The sequence below is a fragment of the Poecilia latipinna genome, unplaced genomic scaffold (genome assembly GCF_001443285.1).
Source record: "Poecilia latipinna isolate Pla-1442-1.1 unplaced genomic scaffold, P_latipinna-1.0 Scaffold31, whole genome shotgun sequence".
NCBI classification, from domain to species: Eukaryota; Metazoa; Chordata; class Actinopteri; order Cyprinodontiformes; family Poeciliidae; genus Poecilia; species Poecilia latipinna.
The window spans coordinates 504,254-526,234 of NW_015112647.1; the positions used below are offsets into that span (position 1 = coordinate 504,254).

Consider the following 21,981-nt stretch of genomic DNA (forward strand, 5'->3'; position numbering starts at 1 on the left):
AATTAAACACTTATATAAAGTTTATTCTCAAAATTGGGTTTAAAATATACTGCCTTCAAAGCGAACTTTCCACTCCCAATATGGCGCCACACGACGACGTAACCTTTCCACTCAGACCTCAACGTAAACCTGCGTGCGCGCTCCCTGACAAATCGAACGCATTTCTTTCCAGAAGCAAGATGCCTCCGCGCGCCCTCGCACGTCAGTCTTTGCCATTGTTGTAAGAATGGTAAGCGGATCCTCCTAGTAATGGAGTTGTACTCCGAATATGACAAGAACTTGTAAATCAACTTCGGATATCACAGAACAGCTTGCTAATTCCTCTAAAACCTCACTCTGCTCTTTTTTAGACAGCCAAGGACGGCAGCTACGCTGCGTAGGAGGAGCTAGCGGCGTGTTTCCGCTAAAGAACAGGCCGAGGCAGCGATCTATGCAGCCCTACTGCTAGCTACCAGCAACCGGACAGTTAGGAGCTAACGCAGGAAATTGCTTAACTACAGTTTACTACGGCTTTATTGCCGGGAAGCCGCGGTTTTACCTTTCGGGTTCGGGAACAACAACGGGGGCAGCGATGGAAGCCGAGTTTTGGGAAATCGACGAAAATGGGACTTGGAACTCCGTATATGAGGTTTGAACTGTCTGCTGATCATGGTGGAGAAACATTAAGCCGAGAGCGAAGATGTCAAGTTTTAGGGACAATTATATTATTATTATTATTATGTTTTATTATTACTGTATGTGGGTATTTTGAAGTACGTCCCATCACAGCTTTAATCTGTAGTCTTTAATCTCATTTAATAATCTTATCCTGTCAATAGAAACATTCTTTAAAGCTAATGACTTGTTTTTTCTCGCCATTTACACTTTTTACATTTGAATAACCGTGGATGTTATTCATTTGGGGCTTTTAGTTATTTTTAGTTATTTGGGGCTTTTAGTTATCTTACAGTTTTGTAAGATAATTATGTAGCTTACAATTTAAGTACCTTAAAAACGAACAAAAACCGTATTATTTTTCCGGATAGTCATACATCGTTTACACATTTTTGAGGTCCTGGTTGAGGTCAGCTGTAGAGGTTCTGTTGGATCATTGGTATCACATCTGAATATGAGGTTTGAACTGTGTTCAGTTGTTTCAATCTTGGAGTCTGTAAGAGTCCAGAAACAACTTTTCATTTGTTTAAGCACGTTGTGTTGCCTTGTTGCTGAAATGTGCTATATAAATAAAATTACCTTACCTTTAATATTTTAGATCGCCCATTGTCTTCAGTATTGATTAATTCAGCTTATGATGCATTGAGAACCTACTAGCTGCAATCAATCATGATAATTAACAGGCCTTGAACTAGACCAGTTGGTGACATTGTGGAAATTTCTGCTTTTTAAAAGATTTATATATTGAGAGGTTTATGTTTTTGGGGTATATTGGGACAGGTTTAGATGTTTTGAGATGCATTATCTTTGGAAATCTTCCTAAATTCACTCTATAAACTGGCTGTGTCAGAACTTTAAATGGTTAAAATCATCTCACCCTGTTAAAAGAATGATTAAATAAATCTCCGAAGGACTACGTTTTATATATTTATATTCATGATAGTGTTTAGTAAACTTATGAGCTACAGGTGTCTATGTTTTACATAAACTTCTTCAGCATGAAAAACCTTGACATGTAGGACAAAATTTAGGAAGGAAGAGCCTCCTCCCCCCTGCACAGGACTTTCTTTGCACACATGCATAAATTTAGATTTTTCAAACATTGCAGTCACACTTGGATGTATAAAAAATAATATAATGCTGTTTGTAAAACCATTTTTTGGTTTGTTTTCCCGCAGGACATTCGCCAGCAGTCTTGTGAATTACCATGCAAGGTTGCCAAATTTCCCGAAAACAAGACTAGGAACCGTTACCGGGACGTCAGCCCCTGTGAGTTGCTCTTCGCCTTTCTTCACCTGGTCAGACTTAAAGAAAACAAACTTAAATATTCATTTCTAACTGAGACGTGTCTTGTTCTCATTTGACGAATAACACCGTTGCAGCTGCCTGCTCCCATTTCTCCTCTGGCAGAGTAATAATTATTTAAAGGTAGAGTCCGGATCCTATTTTAGAAATCATCTTACCCAAAATTTACCCAAGTTTATGTTTTTTAATGTGTTACATTAACAAGGAGTTGGTAATTATTCTGATAACTTTGTATCAGAATAATAATTATTATTATGGGTTAGCAGATTTTCTTTGTAATATATTTGTTGGTTTTTATGGTTTTAATTACAAATTTCTGATCATTATTGAGTCGGTAAGTAATATATTTCATTAAATAAGTGTTTACTCCTTTCTACTCTTTTTCAAAAAGAAAAGTAGTGCTAAGCTAATTACTTTGGTCTTGGTTATGTATGCATGTTTTCTCTAGTTTTTTATTTTTAAAACCCTTTTTAAAATAAATAAATGACATAAAATTCACAAAACATTTAATAGGAAACTAAGAAAGCCACTAATTATACTTTACTAGTTTGATTATTACTTCATTATCCTTTCTCCATTACACTACTGTTATGTTTCCACCTAATCATACAGAGTATATATTATCTAATAAACTAAGCAGCTAACAGAGTTTAACATTTGAACTTTGGTGGTTTCCTCTTTTCTTCACACTGAATGAGCCATGCAAAATTTGAGCAGCGCCGGCGTTGCAAATAGTTACGGTTTTTCATATTCGCATTTAAAGAGATGTGAAAATGAGGAACCTGAAACTAAGTAGTTCTGTTTACGTTTTTATCTCAAAAAGATCCCTGGGCTGGTACCTCTCAGGGTGAGATTCACACGGTGTCTGTTTTTAGTCCGTCCAGCGACGCCCTTTGCTCACAGCCAGGGGAGGACGCTGTGTGGGAGGGGTGTTATCGATTTAAAATTGAAATTGTTGCTTTTGTTTGCGTCTCTCTCCGTTCTGCAGTTGACCACAGCAGAATCTGCCTGCAGCTGGGTCCAAACGACTACATCAACGCCAGCCTAATAACTGCAGAAGAGGCGCAGAGGAAATATATTCTTACTCAGGTGAGCATCCAGGGAGACTCGCTGCGCTCCAAGGGAGACGCAGCCTTTACTCAGAATATCTCTTTGTATTGTAATAAAACGTATCTGTTGCGCAGCCTGACAGTAATTTAAAAGCTACAAGCAAACCTTTCAGCAAAATGTACGAATACGTTGGATTATGAGACAACTGATGATACAATGAATCGATTTAATCGGATAAAAACATTTACTCTGTGCAGATTTTTCATTTAAAAACTTGAGTGTTTTTATGCAAGATTAGAAAAGCATGAAAAAGATACAAAACAAACAATTTAATTTTACTTAACACTTTATTGCCTGAATTGCTTCTTAAAACTAATTTTTATTCTTCTGCATTTAATTGAGGCCTGAAACTGTAACTCTCCTGTTGTGATGTTTTATTTTTTACTTTATTTACTTATTACTCTTATTTTATCATATATATATATATATATATATATATATATATATTATTTTCTTTTCTGAACTTATTCTATTATAATTTTCTTGCAGCACTTTGGTGCAGTTTTAAACCTTTTTAAAAGTGCTTTGTAAATAATTTTGACATTGGCATTGAAATGCAATAACAGCATCTCTTTAATGCACACCAGATTATTTAGTAGATTAGTTGGTTCATTTTTGCATTAACTGATTAATAATTGGATAGGAAATGGTGCTTAATAGGAGATTTTGTGTTTTTTAACAGAATGTGAACCAGGTGAAGTTTAAACTTTGACATTTTAGGAGTTCTGGGTAAAACATATTTACAGACAAACTTTTGTTTTTAATCTAAAAATCCAAAATATGTAGATTTTTGTATAGTTTTGGCCTAATTGCTGCTCTGAGTGTGTTGTTCTTAAAGCAAATGGCATTTTTTTGAGTCTGTACTCCGGTTAGCGATTAAGCGATTACTAAATTAGTTGACAGGTTTTTTCAATAATCGATTAATCACGATTAATCGTTTCATCCCTAATGGTAGTATGGTTTTACACATAAAATCCTTGGTGTGCATGAACTGGATTCTGTTTGCCATGTAAAGCTCTTTCAGATGATATAGGTTGTGCTTCCATATAAAAACAAATTGAACTTCATTTAAAATCCAGTAACTTTTCCAGTATTGTGTTCAAAGAATGCTGAGAAAATTCTAATCTATTTGTTACTTTGTGGGCGTAAACTTATCTACCCTCAATTACTAAGTTATGCTAGAATCATGAAAAGTATCAGATGGTAAAAAGTAAGATTGCAGCATCCAGAGGTAATGATCGCCCAAACATGCAACGGTAAAAGTTATGAACAAATGTGAACTAGCATGTCATAGCTGCTCCAACATGCTGACGTCATGAGCGGCACAGTTCCTGAATTAACTTTGTCTCTTCAGAACTGTTAAAAAGTATTTTGTTTTGATTTAATGTGGGAAAAAACTAACAAAAATACAAATAATTATGGAAGAGGAAGGAAACGTGGTGGTAAAAATGATTTATAAATAAAAATCTAAAAAGTGTGGCTTACATTTCTGTTCAGGTACCTTGACCATTTTGTGCTTTGGTTAGAGCTGGAAAACTTTTCTGGTGTATTTCTACCATGATGCTGCCACCACCACGTTTCTCAGAGAGGACACTTAGTTTTTACATCATTGTCCAGCCCACAGAGAAAAAGAAATCATATCCATCTGCTTTTGCAAACTTTTTTTTTTCTTTTCTAAATTTATAAGATGCCTTTTTTTTTTTTTTAAAGTTGTGAATTAGTGGCTCTAATTCACAAGCTTTTTTTTGTTTCACAAAATGCCTTCTTAGGTCATAAAGGCTACAGATCCCTGAGCTAGGCTGACATTAGCATGCTGCATGTTTTGATTTGGCTTGTTGAGGATTTCGTTCGTGGCTTGTTGAGGATTTCGTTCGTAACTTGTTTCAGTTTAGTTCCAGTTCGTTGTGTGTGGAAGAAATTTGGTTGCCTGCGTCATAGAGCCGTCGATTTGCTGTTGAGGTTGTAAAATTTAACGACTGTCTGAGCTGCAGCGCCGAACTTGGAGATGTGTGCGGATATCTGAACACAGAGTCGCATGACGCAGATGGACAGGATGCTGCAGACATTTCTTTTTGCTCTGGAAGTCATAAAAAGTGAAAGATCCGACTTCAGGACTAACTGAGGAGTAAAACCAGTCACCAACAACACTTATTAGGAGACTCAAATTATGTAGACATTAGGTTATCTGGACCTGATTTGTATCCTGAATTTAGCTGAACAGGTTGTGGGCATTTCCTTCATCTCATGGGGCTTTTGTAACTTTTAAATGCTGAAACATTTATAAAAATATTTTACTTTTTTGGTGTTACAGGTTTTATTATGGTTCTTGCTGCCATATTCATAGTTTTTGCTTTATTTTCTATTAGATTGTGTTTGAACCAGCCTCATTTACAATGAATGAAAGCTGACTTGGACAATTTAAAGTAATTTATTAAGTTTTACAGGAAATCATGTAACAACTCATCTTCTTTTTTAAAGTATCAGTTATTCCATATAAGAGTGAATGTCAATAATGTGAAATATCCCCTGTTTAAAATGTGATTCTGAAATACAGGAGTAAAGTTGGGTTTGTAAATATACACTTTCCCAAAGTTTCTTGTTTAATACAGTGAACTCCTGCAAACCTGTGAATATGTAGTATCTGAATACTTGAGTGCCTCTAAAAATACGTATTTTAATAGTTTAAACTTCAAATGTATATTAATACGCACACTGGAAACTGTGTTAGCACTAGCATCTACTTTCTTCCTTATGTCCACTGTTGGAGGTTCAACCAATCAGCACCAAGGAACATAAATGGAGCTCATGGATTGGCTGCTTCGCAAACGCCAGCCAATAATGCGTCAAGATGCATGCTAGGTATTTTAGCTTCAGAAGCCACATTTTCTTTAAAATATTTTAGGTATACTTTATGGAAAAATCAACAAATAGGTGGATTTTCTACTAATAGTTTGGAGTTCAGTTCTACAGGCGTCTACCCTCTTTTTTTTTTTTCTTTGTTGCTGCTCAGCTCTCACTCTCAGTGCCTCCACCCAGCTCATTGCAGAACTGTGTTGTGATTGGCACAACTCGTCTTCTTTTTCTCAAATGGATTCAAGAATTTTATTGTGATAATGAAAATGTTTTTGGCAACAAAGCTATTTGTTGCTTTTTTTGGTGACTGTATGGCACAGCATTCGTAACGCCACAAACACAAATACTGTTCTTGAAAACATTTCCATTTAAAAATGTTCTTACTTGAAGAAGTGTGATTTATGTCACTAAACTGCCCACACTAACTGCATTGAATCATATTTTTTAATTTAATGCTATGATAGTTTTGTGACACAAACAGTGGAGAAAAAGGTAAAAATAACATTTTCGATAATACTGTCAGTTGTTTTTCACTTGATATTAATAAGTGAAACTTATTGAGACAATAATACATCAAAATTCTTATCATGATAAGAAGTTTTTCATGACAAACGATAAATGCCCACCACTAACTGAGGACTTAGTTTAGTTACGGATTCGGATCGGTGGATTTGTCAGCAGCGTTTTTGTTCATTTTTCTTTCTGTATTAAACAAAAACCAAAACTTTGATTAAAATTTCACACAAAAGAAAGAATGGCTTTCATAACAAAACAAATAAATAAAATTAGGCAAATAAAGGCTTCTCGTTAAAACACTGAATCCAAAGGGTTTTGTCTGAAGGATCAGACAAAATCTTCATATTTGCCAGTTTAAGTGGTTAAATGGTTGTTTTCTCTTTCGTTTCTTCTTAGGGACCCCTTCCAAGTACATGTGGTCATTTCTGGGAGATGGTTTGGGAGCAGAGGACCCGCGGAGTTGTGATGCTGAACCGGGTCATAGAGAAAGGATCTGTAAGCATCAGCTCTCCATCTCTCTGCATTTCCTTTTCTTCTTGTGTATAACCTGCGTTCTCCTGTGGGTTCAGATCAAATGTGCCCAATATTGGCCTCAAAGGGAGGAGAAAGATGTCATCTTCGAAGACACCAGCTTCAAGGTCACTCTCGTCTCGGAGGACATCAAATCATACTACACAGTCCGACAGCTGGAGCTGGAGAATCTGTCTGTGAGTTGTTCCTCACCATTATCACGATGAGTCCAGAAGCTACGTGCTAATGATGCTAATCCACATCGTGATGATGGCTTTTGTTGTTGTTGAAAGTGTCTGTGCATAATTAGAAAGTCTTAAGTTCCTGTTTCTAAAATAAAAGATTGAAAATTAATTTAGAAAAATTAAATTTTGTCATGGCAAGACAAAATTGCCATGACAATTTTGTCATGGCAAAATTGTACAAGTATTACACAAGTATAATCTGTGTATACTGTGTATACACAAGTATAATCTGTGTATACACAAGATTATATTTGTGTATACACAGTATACACAAGTATAATCTTGTGTATACTGTGTAGTTTTCTTCCTGTCAGGCAAAAGTTTGAGTCACCACAGACATTAGGACGGAGTCTTAGAAAATAAAAAATAAATAAAATTACGAGAATAATGTTATACAAGATTAAAACTAGAACAAATTGGCTGTTTTTGTATTATTTTGACTTTATTCTCATAATATTTTGCCTTTATTTTATTTGATTTTTTGTCACTCTGTCACTAATACTTCGTCGTCGTTGAGGCTACTGCTAAATAGCTGCTAACTGTTGCTACCCCGTTCGATGCTACGTGGGTTTTGTTCTAAAACAGCTCGGCTCTTTGGGGTTAAGCTTGTATAGACAATGAGAAGCAGGAAGCTAAGAGCCTCAAACAGACTGCAGAAATGTCTCATTTTTGATCCGCTGGCCCGGCTAGAGCTTCCCAGAAAATGGGAGATGCTGCCGCTAACGCTGATCCTTAAATTTAATTCATAATAGTCTTAAAAAGTGTTAAATTTGAGTTGGTGAAACCTGCAGAAACCCTGTTGTTCGTTCCTGTAAAGTCGTGTGTGAGATGATCGCTGAAGAACTGAAACATATGAAACAAATTTCCTTCTTTTCGCTTCTCTTATCCATGTTTTCTCAGTTTCATTTGCTGAAACTGCAGCTTTTCTTTGCCGTTTTCAGTTCTGAGAAATAATTTGCATAGCAAAAAAAAAAAGAAGAAAAAAGTCCTTCTTGCTTTCACTGGATTTCTTCTGATCGTTTTCACTCTGCTCTGCCCCTGCAGACTCAGGAGACACGTGAAATTTTACATTTTCACTACACAACCTGGCCTGACTTCGGGGTCCCAGAGTCTCCCGCCTCCTTCCTCAACTTCCTCTTCAAGGTGCGCGAGTCGGGCTGTCTGAATGCGGAGCACGGGCCAGTGGTGGTACACTGCAGCGCCGGCATCGGACGCTCCGGGACCTTCTGTCTCGTGGACACCTGCCTCCTTTTGGTTCGTAAAGGCTCATTAGCAGAGTCGTAGTTTAATGTTTCCAATGGAACAAGACAAAGTTTTAGTCTGGAAGCTGATTTTTGCTGTTGTTTTTAAAGAAGTATAAACGTCGTTTTTCTGCTTTTTATTTTGATTTTTTGCAAATGTAATATAGGCGTATTTCTGTTATTTTTACAGATGTAAAAATGGCATTTTGCTATTATTTTTACTAATGTAAGATGGCTGTTTTGCTATTATTCTTTGCAGATGCAAGAACAATGTTTTGCTATTATTTTCACAGAAGTAACAGATTTAAAAGGAGTGTTTTTCTGTTATTTTTACAGATGTCTCTCCGTAAAGACCCGTCTTCGGTGCGTATCCGTGAAGTGCTGCTGGAGATGCGCCGTCATCGGATGGGTTTGATACAAACGCCAGACCAGCTTCGCTTCTCCTACCTCGCCGTGATTGAAGGTGCCAAGTACATCAAAGGAGACACGTCTCTCCAGGCAGGTTCTTCTTCTCCTCTTCTCAAATTTTTAAAGATGTTTTCTTAAAAATAACGTGTATATTTCTGTTTTGTTCCTAGGAGTCATGGAAAAAGCTGTCGAATGAGGAAGATGATCCTCCAGAGTTCACCCCGCCGCCTCCTCTTCCTCCTCCCAGAGACCCTCACAACGGCCGAGTGCAGCCATGTTTTTTCCCAGATGACGTAGAATTCGTCCAGCCTGTGGAAACGTCCCAACTGAGGTGAGCATCCGAAATGCTGGCCTAAAAATCTACACATGCATCTCAATAACAGGAAATCTTCAAAGAGTTATTTTTAAATTTAATTAGAAAAAAAAAAGGAACTTGTAATTGGACGTTAGTTTACTTTAAGCCAAAATCGTCTACATGTGAGTTACGAATCTGATGTAGCTTTGGGTGAAATTAATCACCTTTTTAATGATATTGTAGTTTATTTTTAGATGTGGTTAAAATTGCTATACCATCCTCTCTTGGTACTGTGTTTTTAAATCAAAATTTTTCCTTCCACTGAACTTTCTATGGAAATTCTTGGCTGCAGCAAGTTTATTTGGAATATACATTTTCTAGCTTGTGCAGGTGTCTGTGGGACAACTTTCATGTTTTCTTTAGGCCCTTACATGGTCCTAACACTTTTTCTTTCCACTTAACTTTCAATGAAAATGCTTGGATACGGCAGCTTGGGTTAAATTACCAAAATTAATCAACTTTTTAATAATCTTGTAGCTTATTTTTGACGTACCTCTGCTTAAAACTGTTATCCTCTCTCAAGTACACTTCTTCCTTCCACTGAACTTTCCACGGAAATGCTTGGACTCTGTGGTTTGTGAACAGCAGGCTTCTCTGGAAATGACCTTTCGTGGTTTGTGCCGGGCGGTAAATAGCTGCAGCTTTCATGTCAGCACTTCCCCATGTCATTGAAATGAAAATGAACAGAAATATGTCGCTCTGTGTGTGTAAGGAACCATCAGTTTCACATTTTGCATGGAGTTTCTGATATAATAATCAATAATATTCTTATTTATTGAGATGTAGACTTTTTCTTTTTGCATTAAATCACCATTATCTGGTGAAGTTTGAGTAAAATAAGGTTAGAAAATACACAAGCAGATTTATTTTATTTTTTTTAGTAGCAGCTCTAAACCTGGAGTGAATTCAGCTGTTATGAATAAACTGTGGCGCTCAATCCAGATTTACTCCAATCCAGAGTCAGTTTAATGCAGGTAATCTGCCTCATAATCTTCCTTCCTTTCCTCAGAACCGTTTTTCATGAATGCCATCAGGGGTGCATTCATCTATAACTCTAGTTTTTCTTTATTTTTATTTTTTTCTCGGTCTACCTGTTTCTCAAGTCAGACTGATTTACAGGAACGAGGCGGCCAGATGCAGAAGAGATGAGATTTAAAATGATAGCAGCTCTGCATAATCTGAGAGACTCACTCTGGTTTAGATCTTCTTTAATCCTGGAAATTATTGCATCACAAACTTTTTATTCGCTGTTCAATAGGCCTGCCATGGTAACAAACTTTAAATTCTCAAAAGTTATTGCGATAAATTATAATATTGTTGTTTTGAGGCCATTTTAAAGACATGATATAATGCAAGAACACATTCTCAAAGGTAAATAAAGTTAAAATTTTAATGAATATTTAACACTGGAACTGTAAGATATTTTAAATATCCAAAACAAATAAGCAAAACAACAAATAAAATGAATTATGAAGCCTCTGTAAACAAAATTGTCATTCAGAAAAAGAAGCTAGTTGAGACCAAAACACGAGTTTTTTGATAGAAACGAGAAAAACAATAAATCATACAAATGGAAATTATTAAGCTTGTTTTAATTTATTGTGCGATTAATTTATTTATTGTTTGTTATTCAATAATTATCACATCCTTCAGTCTTTTTTCTGTCCATTTTACAGTTGCTATGCTAGCTTAAAGAGCAACCAGTCAGAAACAACCTGGAAGTAACATTTCAACAAATTATTTTTGCATATATATTATTAATTGGAACAATAGACTAGATTTTGATTACAAAAATTTCAATTCAGTCAATTTTTTCTTTTTGCCCCTCTAAGACCTTCTGGTGGCCCTTCCAGGGGCCACGACCCTCACTTTGAAAACTCCTGAATTAGTTGTTTTATTTCACTAATTAAATTTGGTTTGCCTTCGGCTGGCTCTGTGGGCCAATCGGCAAACACAAACAAGACGCATGAAGTCATTTTGACACAGAGCAGCTGCAGTAAGGACAGGTGAGGGAGCCGGCTGCACCTGAGATGGTTTATCGTTGAATGATAAGAATGCTATGAGGAAACTAGTAGCAAAGATTTTAAATGTGATTTTGACATCGATAAATCACAACACTTCCTGTCATGAATCATCGTTTTGGTGGGTTTTTGACAAAAATGTTTTCTTAAAGTCCACTTGACGCTTTTTTCCACCAGATGTTCGTCCTTCCACTTAACTTTCCAGTGATACTTCGTGACTTTCTGCTGACACTTTGAATTAGTATTTTGTGTCTTAGAAGCTAAAGTTTAAGCTTTGAGTGATAGTAACCACACTTAACTAAAATAAAAATTAAAACGGAATTAAATGAACTTTTTATTGAAGCAGTCACATTTCTGTATAAAAAGTTTGTATATATACTTCAAATAAAGAGCAAAGTAATACATATGAAAAAAAATTATACTTCATTTTCAAACAGTTATCAAACTGTTATATTATGATACTCTGTGTTTGAAATAAACTAAGCTAAAAACCTGTTAGGTGTTGATTTTGTTCCCCATCAGAGCCACTTTATAACTTACATAAAAAGTCATGAAATCAGGTTTTACACATCAGGTCACGATAATAAAGACGGTCTGATCTTTATCAGGCTTAAAGTTGATTTAAATCTAACCTCAAGTGTTCAGAAACGCACAGCAGATTTAACATCGTCATTTTTCATGACATGAAACCAAAATGGAGAAGCTGTGTGGAAAACGTAGCACAGTCTTTGCTCCTCCTGTAGAGCTTAAGAGGAAACGATGCTGCATCATTTATCTGTCATCTGCGACCACTTCTATATCTACATATCTATGTATATAATTTATGTATTGCACCTATTGTGATCTCAATATTTTGCATATCATGAAGAAGTGCCTGGACTCCAATGAATGTTGGATCATTATTTAGGCTCAAGCTCCGTTTTCCTGTTGACACTTTAACTTTAGGGTTAGTTTATGTGTTTTTTAGTAGAGAAGCAGACGTTGCACAAAGCAACTTTTCTTAGTAAATCATTGACTCTGCACTATGTAAGGAAGTAACATGTTGTAATTATTTGCAGATTTAGTCAAGACTTTCTCTAATACTATCGCATGTTTTCCTAATATCATACGAAAACTTAGAACACTGTTTTCAAACAATCTGCAAATAGTTTCATTTTATAGCAAAATCAGGAAACTGTCTCCTTCAGCTGTTATTAAAAAAATGCTACATGTCATCAAACATAACTTTGAAATTTGACGCCTTGAAATTGGGTCTCTGTCTCTTTAAGAAGCTCCTGCTGCTCTCTCTGGCACTTCGCCTTCATCACAGCGTTTCTCCATGAAGCCATTTACAAACGTTCTCGTGAGATTTACCACCAGTGGGAAAGTGACTGTTTGCTGCTTCCTCATCTAAAACATGCATGAGAAATCCTTTAGTCTCCATGGCAACCATTCAGCCTGTCAGCTCCTCCAGACTAGTGGCAGCAGCAACTGGAACTACGAGTCTGCTGAGCTAAGAACGGCTATAAACGGCATCATGGAGGAGCATTGTTGTGATGGTGTGCTGAAGGCGGAGTTTCAGAAAGAGCAGGAGTTTTTTTTTTAAAGAGACAGAAGGTTAAATTAAATGACCAAGTCAAATATCTTTTAAGTGATATTTGATTTTTATAACGACCGAAGTGGACAGTTACCATAATAATCGGCTAAAAGGGAAATTAAACCTTTGTTCTGCTGTTTGGTCTTCCAGGTCTCCAGCAGACACAGAGCTGAGGAACAGAAACCCAGCCGCCCCGGAGCTGCCTCCGGACAGACGGGACGGGCCTGTGGGAATCGAAGACCTGACGTCCGGCGCTCCGAGGAAACCCCAGCAGGGGGCGGCGGCGGAGGACGGGACGGAGGGATCAGAGCGGGAGAAGGGAACCTGTCCTGTGCCGGGGGCCTGGTCCCCTCTGACGGCCCACGTGTGCCTGGGCACGGCGCTGGCCCTCAGCGCTTACGTCTGCTACCGCGTCTATTTCCACTGATGTCTGTCCTTCCTCCTTCCTGTCGTCTTTTCTCTTTCGTTCCATGATGTGGACTCGGCTGGCCGGTCAGCCTGCGTCGACGCGGTTCTCCTGTGATCATGTTGTAAACGGTCGGCTGCCTCTCTTTACCCAAAACCTTCTGTGTGTACGCCATCTCCGACGCTCAGGGCCTCGCTTTTTCAGGTGCCACATCATCCTAAATAAACGTACGTGTGTGTTTGTGTGTGTGTGGGGGGAGGGCTGAGTGTGTGTGCCGACCCAAACGCAAACGCAACATAAAACAAACGTCGGTCTGCTAAGGCGAAGGGGTTTGCATTGAGCACCTCCGCCTAATTTACACGCTTCTTCTTTCTTATTTACCAAAATGACACCTTTGAATGTTTTTCCATTTTTATCCTGAACACGTTTAGTAACAGGCTGATCATGATTTTGATCAAGCTGGACTGAAAACATGTCACTAAGGGAGAAGCTTTGTTCACACAAAGAGTTTATGAATGAAAGTGTGGATTTTCAATGATCTCTGCACACTAGTTATGCTTTTTTTATTCCTTTGTACGACGGGGTATTAGGGCCACTTGGAAAATAATTTAAAATGAAATTACGAGAATGAAGTTGTAACATTATGACTTTATTCTTTTAATATTACAACTTTATTTTTGCAATATCATGACGTTATTCTCAAAATATTACGACTTTATTATCGTAACATGACTTTACTCTTGTAATTTTACTTTTTCTTAGTATGGCCCTAATATTTGTACATTTGTGAATCTATTCAGTGAAAACTATAGATAGTTCCCACATGACGTCACGATTCCTACAGCCTGGTGCTCCAACACCATCTTGATAGTACGGAGGCAGTTTTAACACTTTATTAATTATGCATAAGTGATGTTTGGATATTGTTACATTTAAGGGTGTAAATACAAAGGCGATAAAACAGTGAAGAAGTTCTCATTACATCCTGTAGAGATGAGCAAACTTTGCTATTTGTGTTGCGTTCCAGTTACCTGGGAAAAGTTAACTAGTTAAGAAGTCTGTATTTTAGAATGGTGTCGCCCACAAACATTGTTTGCAAAAACTCTTTGTAGTTTCAGGCGCTTACATGTGGCATTGATTTTAGACGCACTTCTATTCCGCTTGTGTCTCGTAAAATTAACATATTTCCACCACGTTTTAAATGTTGATGCCAGGAGCGGAAATTTTGAACCGCAAAGCCCACCTTGCAAGTTGTAACTGGGGTTAGTTGGAGCTGCTCCCGGTTTCCTCAGTGGAAATCCCACTTCGGAGAACGTTGGAGTTGGTTTATCCCAAACGGGAAGTCGAAATTTCCCAGCTCTGAGTTCAACTGGAACGCAGCGTTAGCATCGATGACAGCGGCTGGATAATGTCCAGAGGAAGCACAATCCATATAATACAAAACGTATTCTGATCACTTTATTAGTGCTAATAATATTTTCAAATGTTCTGTCAATCAATAACGGCGTATTGAACTGATTGTTGTAAAAACTTCATTTTGTTGGAAAACCTGCAGAGTTTCATGACTGATTCATTTGCACAAAGTTATGAAACATGACTATAAAGTGAGGATGTCCAAATACACAGTTCCTCTAGAACAAAAAAAAAATCCAAATTACATTCAGTCTCTGCGATTACTTCTTATGTGACCATATTAACAATCATATAATGTCAATAAACTTAATTAATTTTACATTCCAGTTATTATGCGTCACAAATAGCAGATAGAGAAAGAAGCAGTAGACTGTATGTCGTTAATCAGATTTTCATCTTATGAAAAGGATTAGTGCCGTTTTACATTTACACTCTGCGCAATAGAAAGAGACGGATCAGTTTTATTCACAAGCACACATACAGAAACGCGATCAGATCATTGAATGGCCGTCAGAAAACACAAACGACTATTTTCATAAGATGTGCTAAAGCTAGACACTGAACTAGTTCTCCTGAAGAGTAGAAAAAGACGCAAAAAGACTAATTTAAGCTTCGGTAACACTGTTTACCAGTTGCCTACCAAGATGGCGCCTTCCGGGGTAAATTACTTCCAGTCCGGTCTTGTGGGAACTATCTATTAATGCAACATTTACAGTAAGTACTAGATGCTTTTTTTTTTTTTTTTTTAGGGTGACGTGTCTCCTCCAGTTTCCAGGCAGAATCGTGTTATTTTTTTATTTTATTTTATTTTAATCCTGAGATGGATCACAACACATGGCTCTACATACTGTCCGTAGTTTCACAGTCGATGTAAAAACCTCACCTGAAGGTAGCTGACATGCCTTGTAAAGCGAGCGAAAGGTCAGAGTAGCTCACACCCAACTATTTGCCAGCAATAAAAAAAAGGACGTGTGGTGTCCTTTCACGTAAATTAAAATATCGTTAAGAAGTCTGTTCATCTCAGTGATTCAGTTCAAAAAGCCAAACTCACATGTGATGTAAGATGAGCCTGTGGCTCTGCCAGGGTTTTAAAGAAAATACTTTGTCAGGATTTAGTTCTTCTCAACTCCATAGATTCCTTTTTGAGGTTTTGATCATGTGAATTTATCATCGGGCTCTAAAAGGTCTTCAAAGATTTCTGCTCTGACTTTAAACTTGCTTGTGCACCTTTTTCCTTCCACCTAACTTTCCAACATAACCATGTGCCAATGACGGTGCAAGACAGGAGTCGTCTCTTTGATTGTGCAGTTTGAACCTGAGTTTTGGGGGCTTACAAGGGATGCACAGATGCAAAAATTTGGGACGATATCTACATCGGATACAAACGATATCAGCAGTATCGTTTATATTGCTGGTAAACCATATTTACTGATATTATAAATATTTCTGTACTGTTTTGATAGAAATAAATGCCAACAAGATGAAAGCAAATATTGGTTGTTAATACCGGCCTGGTTTTATTTATCGCACGGACAGATGTTATAACATGACCAAAATCAGCCGATGCCGATGTTTGTCCCGATATATCGTGCATCACTCGTTTTCACCAGTTCGTCATGAAAGTTCATCAAATGAAATGCTTTATATTTATCACTTTGTGAACTGAATTACTGAGCTAAATGAACTTCTTAGTGATATTTTAGTTTGTAGAGAGGTATGTGTAGGTCTCTGAGGTTGAGCGTGGGACCAGGGATTTTAAAACTAACCAAAAAAAAAAAGAATCAAACACCAGCACAGGGATGAAAACGATGCACTGTTCAGATTTTTCATTGTGTCATGGTGTGAGCCTGAGCTGGCCGTGTTCTTCTTTATGATTGTTAGTTTTTTTTTTTTTTTTAAAGCATGCTGCGTTTGTGAATCGACAGATTTGTCCAAATAAGAGATTAGTTGAGCTGCTACCATTCGTTTACCTTTGGGACGAGACAGAGTTCAGTACTTTGTCCGACAGCTGTACCTTTCCTTAGAATGTATGAACGTCCTCGCTGCAGGACACACCCTTATTAAATTTATATATAAGCATATATATATATATTTCAGATCAGGTTTTAAGTGTGCCGAGTTCTTTTTCTGCTTTAACGGATTAAAACCTCAGCACCTGTGCAGTAATTGCACCACATTTTCCCATTTTCTATACGTATGCTGAGCTTAGAAACATATTTTTTTATTTACATTTGTTGTTTTCATTTTTAATAAAGAAAATAAAGGAAAAAAATGTCCAGTTTTTCTTCAGATTTATGAGGAAACATCGTCTCCTCATTCATCAGGTTTCCAACACTTTCTCTACGCTGCGAAAGCATTAAATCTTACAAGGTATTTTTTGTCTAGTTTCTAGTGCAAATGTCTTTACACATTTGAAATAAAACTAACTTACAAGATATTGGAGCTTGTTTTAAGTAAATAATTCCTCAATATCGATTAAAAATATTGCTCCAAAAAGTATTTTTTCTTCCATTTTTAAAGTTATGTGCTCATAAAGGTTTTGCACTTTTGCGTTTTCATAAGACAAGAGTTTCAAAGTTTTTGGGTTTGATTATTTTATTATTTGAGCTGAACGTTTTAGTTTGAGTAAAAATAGGTCAATCTATGTGGTTTACTTACTCCAAAACTAAGATGATTGCAAAAATAACTGTTCATAAATGGAAACCTATTTTTTGTACCACAACATGTACCACATGTTTTTAAGAATGTACCACATGTTTTTAAGAATTACATTTATAATTTAGCTTTAAAAAATTACTCAGTTATGTCAAAAAGGTGTCTTTGTTTTCCTCGGAATACAGCTTCTGCTTTTATATGCTCTTTCTCCCGCCGGGCACATCTGACCAATAAGGAGCCAGAACGTTCTCACGTGGTTGGTAGTGACAGGTTCTGATTGGCTTGTAGTTTTCTCTCTACGGTTTCAAGGCTATGGCAAGCCTTGGTATCATAAAATCAGTTTTGTTTTGCCACCTGTAATTACGTTCCAGCTGGTGAAAAAAAATTGTTTTGACAAGGTGCAACTACATTCTGACAACTCCAATTGGTAATTTAAGACACCCGCATTAAATTTAAACTGAATTGTTCTTTCAAGTCGATTACAATTTTGACAGATTACAAATGCCTTTCAAGATATCTCAATGTCAAATTTGAGAAATCAGATACTTCAATTAAGAGTTTTTCTAAGAATATAATTGGAGAAGTCTAGACCTAACTAATATCTTTGGAAGTGTTAGTGCCACAAAATATTATTCTTACTTTAAACCTCTGATATCAAAAGTCAGAATTGTGAGAAAAACGTATGTTTTTTTTTTTTCCCTGCATGGCCCTATTACATACTCCGTAAAATATGTGTTCTCATAACTAATTTCAGATATCTGAAACGTCAGCGTTGTGAAACTGATTTTATGTCAAAACGGCATGCCACACAGACTCTAAACTACTGACTCCAGCGGGGGGCGATATTGTTCTATAAATTCTTCCTGAAGTTCAAGATGTAATGTTGTGAATTCGCCACACGGTAGCGCTATTGAGATGTACAAACGGCCTCTTGTTGTCATAATATTCTGTTCTGTTTTGGATTCTTTCCTGTTTTCGTCCTTTGTACCTGTGTTTGCAAAACAACCTTGTGTTTTGCGGTAAGAAAATTAATTTTTTTAGCATGAGCTGAAGTGTCAGCCTGTTTGTCACACTTTCCATTAATTTCTAGTATTCATGCCGTTTTGTTTTTTCTATTATTTAAATAAAAATGTCCTTTCCTCTAAAACCTGGACTTTATATTCCAATATTTATTCTGGCCGCTCTTGAAACAGGTGTCATAGATAAATTCTTTCGTTTTTTTTCTTTTTTTGGTCCCCAATGTGGGTTTTATGCAAACATATGTAAGGCTGATGTAAAAACGCGGAGCTGGGGGCCGGGTGGGTGAACTTTGGAAAGAAAAAGAGAAGATGAACTTGTCCAGAGACAGGCTGCTGCGTCTGCTTGAGGAAACTCCACCGCATTGGGGTGTAGCGCAGATGATTTAGCAACCGTCTTGGCGAGCACTTCCTGTTTGGGAAAGAAGGATGCGCTGGTACGTGCTGTTCAAGAATGCAACTTAGTGAGTAATAGCACTCCCAACAGTGTTGGTCTGACGTCAAGCGCACCAGCAAGTTAGAACAAGCTGTAGGAAAACTACAATCAAGGTGTAGCCAAGCGCCGGAAGTCCTTTCAAAGCCACGCTTGTTTCTAGTGAAACTGAAGTCTATGTGACAGGACTGCCATGACTCATGTAAGTTGTGGTTAGGGGTATTGTTCTGTTGTAAATATAAACATCTTGAGTGACACATTGGACGCCAGGCCATACAAAATTATTTTCTTCTTTTTCCAAACTGATTCGTGACAGCTTTGTAGAGTCTCCGCTCTCAGAGTAACACCGGACAATGCTGAGTTTACAATCTGAAGCAGTCCAAAAAGTACATCTGCCCTGCCCTGCTGACTCTTCCAGCATGCGTCCTCAGTTTAGTTATTAACCTGGAACTTCCCAGGCCAGCTGAGGGTGGGAGTAGAGGGAGGGCCCATGGCTCGTAGCCTGCAGATGATTTTCTGCTAGGGCCCTGCGGGGATCAGGAAATTCCTGAAATTGAGGAGAGTCAGGTCTTTCCAAGTGACTGTGCAAAGTCTGAGTCAACACACGCTGCCTTACAGTGGAGCGCTTACTGAAACAGCAGTTCAGGAATACCGTGTCTCTTCATGCCTTTTCCCCATTTCCATACGTCATACGTAAAAAAGCGAGTGATTGTTTTCAGTTATTGACACAGGATGACAAATGCTGACTGGGCTTTCTCAGGTAAAATGCAAATGATTGTTTTAGCTTTGATCCAATCTACTTCCTTGAACAAGTTTGGATAGATCTACGGGCCTTATCGTTCTTAGATAGTAAAATTTTAGTCTGCTCGGTTCTGCCTATTTTGAGCTGTTTTAGGGCCTCTGTCACTTTAGATCCAAATAAGATACTGCAGGTCATGCCCCTCAACTCAACGTTTACACTCACATGTGAAAACATCTGCAAACTGATGTGCAATTCTACAACTGTACATCGTTGAAAAGCATTAATAAATCCTCCTGCACAAACAACTAGAATGCAGCAACTGGTTTCTGGATGGTAAGTCAACAACAAAACTATTTTCCAGCAGCCATTGTACAGCACACAAAGTGGTAAAATCACCAAATGGGCTGGAGTTCTGGTTGCCGAAGATATTTAAGATATTTGAATTAAACATGTCTTAGGAAGACTTGGCTGTAAGGAGGGCAGCTATAGGAGGAAGCTGTAGTTAATAACACATCTCTGTACAGCTTAAGATCACTGATTGAAATTCCCTATTATGCTGGAAGACAACTAACCCATGTCTGATCATTTCCATTCCAAAATCCTTTTTTGGCCTCCAATTACAAACTCCTTAAAAGTTTGTTATATTCGGCCGAATTTATAAGGAAAACAAAGTATCTGAAAAGTGTGGGATGCATTTGAGTCAATAACTTTTATAATGAATGATAGTTTAAGTCTTTTGTGTCTCTACCACCTTTGCACAGCCAATAATCTATTCTGTGTTACATTGCTTAAGTTACATCCGATTGGACAGAGAACATCTGACATGTGTTTTTAATTCTTGTCACAAATTCTCAACTGGATTTATATCTGGACTTTAATTAGGCCATTCTGTCATTAATATGCTTAGAGCCACACCAGGTAGCTCTGGCTAAATGTTTAGAGTTGTTGTCTGGTTTTCCTCCAGGGTTCCTGTGTTTCGTTCCATCAACTCTGAGCAGCTTCCGCCACCACGTTTCACCCTGTGGGTCGGTGTGTTTTTAATGGAGGTCAAAATGATTTTAGGGTTTAAATAAACTAAACTTAAGGGTTTAATTGTTAAAAGAACAAACTTTGATCTAAAACTTTTGGTCTCAGTTTCATTGAAGATCACTCTGACGCAGTTTGAATGCAGAAGTGAACAGCAAACAAGACTGCTCCAAAAGCAGGAAGTGCACAACAGAGCAGGGCCTTCTGGGTAAAAACAACCAAAATAAATGCATAAGAAATGGCTAGTGGTCTTTTGTAAAGACAAAAGAGAAATCCTACAAGTGCTAAAATCTGACGCCACTCCATTTTTGTTTACATTTTATGAAGAAGAAAGTTGCGCTCTGTATCTTCTTCAGAGGTTTTTGTGTCATTTTCTTCAGTGGTTCTTAGTGCAGCTCCTTCACAGGCTAGGAGGGGAACAGATGTTTTTTTGAAGGGTTTAGTTTGACAGTGCAGTGTGAAAGCAAAGCAGCTGAAAATGTAACAATGTTGCAGTTTTGAGCTCCAGCTGAACAAAGTCTGGGAAAATATCCAGGTCATATGATGAGGGCAACGTCTTCCACGTGATTGTGGAAAACTGCAACCAGGATCTTTTATGTCTTTCTTTCATTAAAAACTTTCTTTTAGCCACTTCTTTAGCAGGGTTGTGGAGTACAAAACTAATAATTTCCCTGTCGGCACATTCTCCTCCTGGCTTCTTCAGAGCTACCATTACTGCTCTTCTGATTTATACTCTATTTGTCTTAATTTAGCTTAATGACTATGTTTTGATAGACATTCAGTTGAGCCATACTGTTTCCATTCTCAGACGAGTTACCACAATTACCAAAGGCTTCTTGGCTGATTCTCTGATTAATGCCCTCCTTATTCAGCCTGTCAGCTTAAGTAGGAAGTCATGTCTTGGCAGGTTGGCTATTGTGCCATTGTTTTCTAACCTAACCCTTTTAAAACTCTTCCACACCTGTATTCCCGACCTGTCTGCCGTGTTTCTTGGTCTTTATCATGCTGTTTGCTTACTAATAAACTTCGTAGTCCTTCACAATACGACTGGATTTATACTTAAGGTGTTTTCACACCTGATAGTCCAGTAGACTCGGTTTGACTGGGGACAAGAGTTGCAACATTTGTTACATTTTCAGCTGCTGTGGTTTGCTTTCACGCTGCACTGTGTCAAACAAACCAAACTAATCAAAAAACCTGTTCACTCCTTCACCTGTGGAGGCTCTGCACCAAGAACTACCAAAGGAAATGACAAAAAAACTTCTGAAGAAGACATGAATCCAGCTTCCTTCTTCACAAAATGTAAACAAAAATGGAGTTGCCTCACATTTTCGAGGTTGTAGGATCTCTCTTTTGTTTTTGGCAAAAGACCACAAGCCAATTCTCAACCGTACGCTAGATTTGCAAGTTTGTCTTGGTTGTATTTACCCAGAATGCTTGCTGCTTCAGTCCACTTCCTGTTTTTGGAGCAGCCTCTGGTTCACTTTGTGTTGATA

The 21,981-nt window shown here is 37.6% G+C and overlaps 2 protein-coding genes across 2 annotated transcripts in view; one reads left to right on the forward strand and one right to left on the reverse strand.

The window, feature by feature from the left end:
* The window catches only part of klhl12 (kelch-like family member 12), a 65,242-nt gene that overhangs the window by 18,701 nt on the left and 24,560 nt on the right, over positions 1 to 21,981 (reverse strand). The window lies entirely within an intron of this gene.
* On the forward strand, positions 139 to 16,394 carry ptpn1 (protein tyrosine phosphatase non-receptor type 1). The gene is made up of 10 exons (XM_015041178.1): positions 139 to 229; positions 351 to 628; positions 1,833 to 1,923; positions 2,948 to 3,048; positions 6,835 to 6,933; positions 7,008 to 7,145; positions 8,238 to 8,447; positions 8,771 to 8,932; positions 9,013 to 9,173; positions 12,945 to 16,394. Exons 2-10 carry the CDS (start codon positions 572 to 574, stop codon positions 13,219 to 13,221), a joined length of 1,296 nt encoding a protein of 431 aa, XP_014896664.1. The 5' UTR covers positions 139 to 229; positions 351 to 571; the 3' UTR covers positions 13,222 to 16,394.